Source organism: Pimephales promelas, chromosome 14, assembly GCF_988280905.1.
Source record: "Pimephales promelas chromosome 14, fPimPro1.hap1.1, whole genome shotgun sequence".
Classification (NCBI taxonomy): Eukaryota; Metazoa; Chordata; class Actinopteri; order Cypriniformes; family Leuciscidae; genus Pimephales; species Pimephales promelas.
The window spans coordinates 5,241,584-5,250,167 of NC_142782.1; the positions used below are offsets into that span (position 1 = coordinate 5,241,584).

Consider the following 8,584-nt stretch of genomic DNA (forward strand, 5'->3'; position numbering starts at 1 on the left):
CGTATTCATAAAATGTAAAAAAAAAAAAGTTTAAATTTAGGTTTAAGATTTATAGGCTACAAAATGTTTAATTCAACTTTAGTTGTTTTTACTCATATGTTCTTCAATTCAATGTTATTATTCAATTCAATTTGATGGAATCTTACTATTAATTTTAAAAAAAAATCTGGAAAACATGCTTAATCTTTGGGTGTCTGTGGAAAAAGTCTAAAGAAAGCAGTGTGAAGCAATATATATATATATATATATATATATATGAAGAGTTCAGATGCAAAAGCCTCTAAGTGCCATTTGAAATTTTCTTCTAAAATGATCATTTTTATCAAGCTTGTATATTTAAGTTCAGTAATTTTACTTAAATGGCAATGAAGATTACCTATTAATTGTAATTTAAGTGAAATTACTGAACTTAAATATACAAGCTTGATAAAAATGACCATTCTAGAAGAAAATTTCAAATGGCATTTAGAGGCTTTTGCATCTGAACTCTTCATATAATATTATATATTATATATAATTCGATTAAACTAAATAAAGTAGGCCTGTTACAGCCTAAATAAATTGAATGCAACACATAAAACAAACAAAATTGATTAAAATTAATACACCTTAAAAATGATTACAGTCCAACAGAATAAACTTAGCAGGAAAAAAAGCGTAATGTAACATATAGAAACCAGCAATGACACTATTGGTTCAGAATTTTGATACAAGAATTGTGGCTAAATCACAATAGATTTACTGTATATGCTATTATTAGTTTTATGATGATGATAATGATGATGATGATTAGCAATGGATTATAGGCCTATGCTTTGTTGTCTAGTCTAGATATTAAACTTGATATAAATGTCTCTCTTGTATCAATGGCATGCCTTTTTCAAACAGTGATCGTAACTCAGATGATGTTTTTATAGAGTAGAAAGCCTACCTGTCTGCGAACAGAAAATAAGGGCTAGAGTGTTGGCGGGCGGCATTAGTTGCACATTTATAGGCTAATTGCTTATTTATGTCTATGTGGTGTTTTTTAAATATGAACAAACAATGTAGCCTACATTCATCGACAGCATTGCTGAGTATTTTTTCTCCCTAAAACTGCATCAAACCAAGTTTCTGACGTCACAAACTACATTGCAACCAATCAGGTCATTGTGTGATCGTCAAAGAGTGGATCTATGAGCTGCTGTGAGTGAATGGAGGCGGGTCTATGGGATAATTAGCATATTTATAGAACCGAGTAAATGAAGCAAGGGTGTAGTAGCCTACATTCAAGCTATTTTAAGGCATTTTTTTCCTCAGGAAAAAAAGTTTTGTTAATTTTGCTAATCAAAAATTAGTTTTAAGGGATCAAATTATTGACTATAGGGGGACTTTAACTAATCGAATGATGACTCGCTATCGCTAATAACACAAAAGGGCACTCACTTGTCGCCACCTGGTGTTTGAACGAATCGTTTTAATGAACCGATTCAGAAAAGCAGCTCGTTGCCCGGGTCAAGCATCATTCTAATGACGTCAAGATTGACGCACGACGCGGGAAAATAAATCAGAGGAGAATTAGATGAGCGCACAAGTGTGCAGTTTACATGCACTCAGTTAATGACACCAGTATTTTTAGGACATGACCCAGGACCATAAACGCATTACATAAAGATATACTTCATTATGAAAGCCCTGCCTTTTTGTGGTCTTGAATTGTGCATACTTTTCCACTACAGAGCTTTTTTTTCCCACCTGTAACCAGCAGAAAGAAGAGCATCTGCTGGTTCATTAAATGGCCCATTTGGGATGTAGAAATGCAGAATTACACTCCACTGCTGCCATCTAACGGTACACATTGGTATTTGTTTAAGCACTTTTAAGCACAATGCTAAAAGCAAGCATCACAATTAAGCTATTGTTTCTTATATGACGGATTTAAAAGTCGCAGTCATTTGTGCTATATGAATAATAGTGTGTAGATTGTGTACAGTTGTAGCATTTGTTGCCTTTTGCTATATGCACATGCAGCGTTTTGTCTACTAACAAAAAGTCAAAAGCTGCATATTTGTTATTGTCCATAATTAATTAATTTAGTATTAGCCTACTACTTATACTACACTGATTTTAATGTGGTATTAGATATTAGGATGTTCTCAAAAACCTAATGGCATGGTTTGAGAGACAGGATTTAGACATTTAGACATTTTTAACTTTTATAAACGTGCCTTAGGAAAAAACAACAGTAATGCATTTTGTGACAAAACATTGACCGATCTATTTTAAGATACGTCAGTGCAAGTTGCTTTCAGTTAAAACAGCTCAAACATGGATTTTTGACTGGGAGACCCTTTTCTGTGAAACCGGGCAGAAATGTCTCATAAACGATAGTTTGAGAAAGCAGTAATTACAACAGACACAGCTTTTTTTTCATGATCACCATGGTCAGCCTGGTCTTAAAACCCCCTCGAAAACTTTTAAAGCTTTGACCGGGTCAGATCCTTAACAGATCTGTGAACTTGTAAATCCAAATATATCTGTTAGATCTCTGAGGTCTTCTGAACAAAGATTGTTGATGGTGCCGAGATCTAGATCAAAGTTGAGAGGTGACCGTGCTTTTTGTTGTTGTGAGGAATCGTCTTCCTGTTTCCCTCAGATTAGTTTAATCAGAATCTTAATTTAAATCCAAGTTAAAAACCTATATTTTCTTCCAGGCATAGAACTGTTTTATACACACTCACCTAAAGGATTATTAGGAACACCATACTAATACTGTGTTTGACCCCCTTTTGCCTTCAGAACTGCCTTAATTCTACGTGGCATTGATTCAACAAGGTGCTGAAAGCATTCTTTAGAAATGTTGGCCCATATTGATAGGATAGCATCTTGCAGTTGATGGAGATTTGTGGGATGCACATCCAGGGCATGAAGCTCCCGTTCCACCACATCCCAAAGATGCTCTATTGGGTTGAGATCTGGTGACTGTGGGGGCCATTTTAGTACAGTCAACTCATTGTTGTGTTCAAGAAACCAATTTGAAATGATTCGAGCTTTGTGACATGGTGCATTATCCTGCTGGAAGTAGCCATCAGAGGATGGGTACATGGTGGCCATAAAGGGATGGACATGGTCAGAATCAGAAACAATGCTCAGGTAGGCCGTGGCATTTAAACGATGCCTAATTGGTACTAAGGGGCCTAAAGTGTGCCAAGAAAACATCCCCCACACCATTACACCACCGCCACCAGCCTGCACAGTGGGAACAAGGCATGATGGATCCATGTTCTCATTCTGTTTACGCCAAACTCTGACTCTACCATCTGAACGTCTCAACAGAAATCGAGACTCATCAGACAAAGCAACATTTTTCTGTTCAACTGTTCAATTTTGGTGAGCTCTTGCAAATTGTAGCCTCTTTTTCCTATTTGTAGTGGAGATGAGTGGTACCCGGTGGGGTCTTCTGCTGTTGTAGCCCATCCGCCTCAAGGTTGTGCGTGTTGTGGCTTCACAAATGCTTTGCTGAATACCTCGGTTGTAACGAGTGGTTATTTCAGTCAAAGTTGCTCTTCTATCAGCTTGAATCAGTCGGCCCATTCTCCTCTGACCTCTAGCATCAACAAGGCATTTTCGCCCACAGGACTGCCGCATACTGGATGTTTTTCCCTTTTCACACCATTCTTTGTAAACCCTAGAAATGGTTGTGCGTGAAAATCCCAGTAACTGAGCAGATTGTGAAATACTCAGACCGGCCCGTCTGGCACCAACAACCATGCAACGCTCAAAATTGCTTAAATCGCCTTTCTTTCCCATTCTGACATTCAGTTTGGAGTTCAGGAGATTGTCGTGACCAGGATCACATCCCTAAATGCATTGAAGCAACTGCCATGTGATTGGTTGATTAGATAATTGCATTAATGAGAAATTGAACAGGTGTTCCTAATAATCCTTTAGGTGAGTGTATATAACGTAGAGATTTTGAGGCCTCGTCGTGTATTGGTGTTTTGATGTACAAATTTTTTCTCAATTTCATTGCGGTCTTTATTGTTCATATTTACTTTTTATGTTTATTTTAGTTTGGTATTATACAGCAGTGGTCAACTACTGTTGTTTTTCTTGTGCTTTATAAATACATTTTGATTTGATTTAAATCAAATCGCCTGCTAATCCAGCTATGATCGGGCTGGAAGACCAGGGTCCTGTACCATGATGGTTGTTGAACCATCTCAGGGTTACAGGATTAGTTTCGAGTTGACAAAACCAAACCAATCCAACCAGGCTTTGTTGGTACCATGATGCCGATCATCAACTTTCTCTGACAACTCAGGCTATGATCCTGAATTTAGGAGTGAGTTGATAAAGAAAGTTGATAATCAGCATCATGGTACCTACAAAGCCTGGTTGGATTGATTTGGTCAACTCGAAACTAATCCTGTAACCCTGAGTTTGTTCAACTACCATCATGGTACAGGCCCCAGCTAAACAGCTTAAGTTGGTTTTAGCTGTTTTTCTTTACCCCTGCAAGGTAGAGAAGAATAATGCAAGAAAAAAAGCATAACTTACCCACATTTGCAGGAATATGGTCGACATGCTTCAAATGTTCCTTGCAAAGAGAAGATGCTAATGTGCACGAGATGACGAGTTTTAAATTGCATGAGAAGGAAAGATTTCTGGGTAGGTAGCAGAAAAATGCAATACCATGTATAAATACAAAAATAAACCAATCAAAATAAAAGAGAAAAATACATTAGATTAAAATACCATAAGATGTTATACATTTACATAAAATAAAAATTCTAAAACATCTTCTGGAAGGATCTTTAAAAAGTTACACCAGCACCCTGTTACTTAATATAGCAATACGGCAAATCATCTGGTTTATTGGAGAATAGTATGCTGCTAAAAAACACGTTAAAACCTCTCAGAACACAGTAGAAAGCCAACATGACATCATGATTTTGCGTAAACATATGCGCCACTTTCGAGTCAAGTGGCGTGTTATCTCTACGCATTTTGAGCTATCCGCGTGTATGTCTACGCCATTAACGTCCGAGTGATTCCGCGTGTCTGTACACGACGTCAAATGTCAGCGCGAACCGAAGCAAAATGTAGATCTACATCTGGGGAGCGATCTCTTTTTTTCCGAGGATGGTAAGGGAACAATCATAAATGCCATTAACCCCAGTGACGGGTAGATTTAGGGACGGGGTTGAGGTAAGTCATATATTTATATATACAGTAATAACTTTAAGTCAACGGCGTTCATAAACACGCTGAAAAGCGATTATGCGTCTTGATAGCAAGCCAAAAATGGAAATACGAATTGGCGTGTCATACACACGCTACTTCATGAGATCAGTCTGAAAGCACATAGCAAAAAAAGTGATGTTGAAATGCTTTATTATTTTTTAAATATCACAGAAGACAATAAAATGTAAACCCACAAAATTCGTACAAAACAAGTAAAAAATACAATGAACTCTGATGTATGCATTTTAAAGCCATTTTTCATGAGACTGAGTGAACCAAAACAATTTATTCCACTCAAATCTCATTGAAACTATTACAAACACTGTCAGGTTAGGTTAAGAGAATAAGTTGCGCTTACTTCCTCCTCTCTTTTACTCTTTTCTGTAGTTCGGAGCATTCTCGTTCCGAGATCGGACTGGCACTCAACACGACTCCTTTTCCCGTCGGGTCCACCTGTACACTCATCATACAGCACATATCCACCAGCTCTTTCTGACAGTGCAGGATCCCACTGTCAGCCTCGCCGCGTCTCGCCGGGTCTTTCCGCAGTTCTCGGACCTCTGTTGCCGAGAAGCCAATGAGATTGGTCAGCATGGCGTCGGACAGATCTACGTTCAAGTATCCGGTTCCATCGGATATGGTGGCTTCAAGTTTCCACGCACCGCCACTGCTGCGCAATTTTCCCACCAGTGTGACAATGAAAGCTTGTAGGCGTAAAACCTGAACACTGACGGGCGGCCAATTGCATGCCTGTAGTGTGCAGAGGTACAAGGGAACTGGAGAGTCTCGTTCGCCACCAGAAGATCCACCTGTGGTTGTAGAGGAACTTGCACCAAATGTATCCAGAGCTTCTGGATGTAAGGGTGAGGGTCTGCTTTGGTGAGGAGTTCTGGAGCGAAAACTCAGAGGGTTAAGTTCTTTCGTTTTGGGATGGGTTGGTATCGTGGAGTCAGGTTGCTTGATTTCAGAGTGTTCCCGAGTACTTGGCAAGACTTGCGCATCTATCGGGCTCATCACACTGTCCAGCTCCTCTAACGGGATGTCATCAAAGTCCTCAGGAATGTAGTCCATCATATCATCAGCTGCGTTTTGCGGGACGTCGTCAAAATTGTCTGGAATACTTCTGAAGTCATCATCTGGGATTTCGTCCATGTCATCCCAGTTGTCTTCCCTGGATGTGGGCGCTTGCGGACGGGGTTGCGAGTGAAGGGGAGTCGGTCTGAATGAGGCTTCTGAAGTCACGCTGCCATAACCGCTGTCAGGTACCTGATGATCTACCACAGCCAGAAGCTCCCGGTCATCTGGTTCCTCGCCTTGTGGATGGTTCTCCTCAGGCAAGCCAAGTGTCCCACAAAGCACTCTGCCTTGAGAGTACATCTCCAAAAGCTGTTCCACCTCCCCACCCAACACCTTCACGTTCTCGGCTTTCAAGAGCAACACCCCTAGACGTACGGCGATCGGCCCGACTAGCTGTAGCTTCGTGCCGGGAGCCAGGTTTGTACTCAGAGCCGGGATGGGCCGGTATTCCATGCCCTCCAGACTTTGCACTCCATCCGTGAGCTGCAACATCAACACACGCGTGGGCTTGGCCTCCCACGGCCTCTGCGTTTCCTGCGTAACAGCCGACACTTGATCGTTGGAGTGGTCGGTTCCCCGAATACGCTGTAGTTGAGTGTAGGCGGGCTGGCTGATGTCTAGCAGAGAGTCCATCTGAACACAGTAACAGCTGTCCAGTTCTGTCTTCAGCACCTCCGAAATCCTTTCGGGGAGAACCGGGTGGGCCAGATCTCGCAGGTCAGTCAGCAGCCATTGCTCCAAGACACGCTGATTCAGCTGCGACTGAGGCACGGATTCTCTATCCGCCTCCTCCTTTATCCAGTTCACACAAGCCTCCAGCCAGGTGTGAGGGACTTGGATGTGGCATTCGGAGCGCAGCCATGCCTGGGTAACCTGGACTTCACCCACTGACATCCTCTCACTGTCCCAAACACTAGAGCTTTACCTTTGAAGCATGGAAAGAGGCAAATGTGTAGTAAAGACTTTTTAAATTAACGGATTTATTAAAATATTTTAATTTCCACATCCAATTATGATTAACTAATAAATTTTTCTTAAAAATGCCATTGTATGATTAAAAAAAAAACACATTCAAATTATGATATATAGTTCAATATTATTTGGAAACATTACTATTTTTAATGTTTTGGAAAGGAGTCTCTTATGCTCATCAAACCTGCATTTATTTATTAAAAAATACACATAAAAAATACTGGAATATTATTACAATGACACGTAAATTAATTGTTTTCTATTTGAGTATACTTTAAAATAGAATTTATTTCTGTGATGTAAAGCTAAATTTTCAGCATCATTATTTGTTTTTAGTGTAACATGATCCTTTATTATCAATCTTGGAAACAGTTTCGAAAACAAGATTCATTGATGAATAAAAAGTAAAAAAGAACAGAATTGATTGAAATAGAAATCTTCTTTTACAATATAAATATTTACTATCACTTTTATTTTATCAATTTAACACATCCTTGCCTTGCTTTAAAAAAAAAAAGATAAATACTGACCCCAAACATTAGAACAGTAGTGTATATTGTTACAAAAGGTTTGTATTTGAAGTAAATGCTGATTTTCTATTACCTTTTAATTCATCAAAGAAACCTGAAAAAAGTATCACAGGTTATAAAAAAGCATAACTGCTTCCAGCATTGATCATAATTCAGCTATATTAGAATGATTTCTGAAAGATCATGTGACACTGAAGAAGACTGGAGTAATGATGCTGAACATTCAGCTTTGCATCACAGAAATACATAATACATTATATAGTACATTCAAAATATAACATTACACAATAATACTGTTTTCTGTATTTTTGATCAAATAAATGCAGGCTTCATTGGCATAATTCACCTCTCATCTGTGTGTGTATTATTATTATTATTTTTAAATATTTTTTCGAAATAAAAAACACATAATTTGCAACTTACTAAACTGTATCACACTACACTATACTATGTACAACATTTTTATGTTTAGTTAAAGTAGATACCTTACCAGAAAATGATTAATTCCACCTTATTCCTGTGCAGGCTGCATGGTTTGCTCTGATAAATGTGTTGCGATCATAACTTCTAACGCCGTTGCCTATACTACGGATCTTCTTGTTACTCCCTTACAGCGACTAAATAAATTTTTGATATTTCATAAAGTACTAAGAAATATCACAATTAGACTTATCTCATTTCAAAAAGCAAAACAACTACTTTCTATGACAAACTTGTCGTGCTAATCGTGAAAGCGGGCATAAATGATTGGCGTTTCAGTTGACCAATGATTGTCCGTG

General features: G+C 38.7%; 1 protein-coding gene across 1 annotated transcript; it reads right to left on the reverse strand.

The window, feature by feature from the left end:
• Positions 1-5,359: 5,359 nt before the first annotated feature.
• On the reverse strand, positions 5,360-8,536 carry rmi1 (RMI1, RecQ mediated genome instability 1, homolog (S. cerevisiae)). The gene is made up of 2 exons (XM_039674545.2): positions 8,296-8,536; positions 5,360-7,228 (listed from the first exon to the last, which is right to left on the reverse strand). Exon 2 carries the CDS (start codon positions 7,195-7,197, stop codon positions 5,581-5,583), a length of 1,617 nt encoding a protein of 538 aa, XP_039530479.2. The 5' UTR covers positions 7,198-7,228; positions 8,296-8,536; the 3' UTR covers positions 5,360-5,580.
• Positions 8,537-8,584: the final 48 nt, after the last annotated feature.

Bases quoted from the DNA above. Each gene is read 5' to 3' on its own strand.
- rmi1 (XM_039674545.2), bottom strand. From the start codon at position 7,197: ATGTCAGTGGGTGAAGTCCAGGTTACCCAGGCATGGCTGCGCTCCGAA.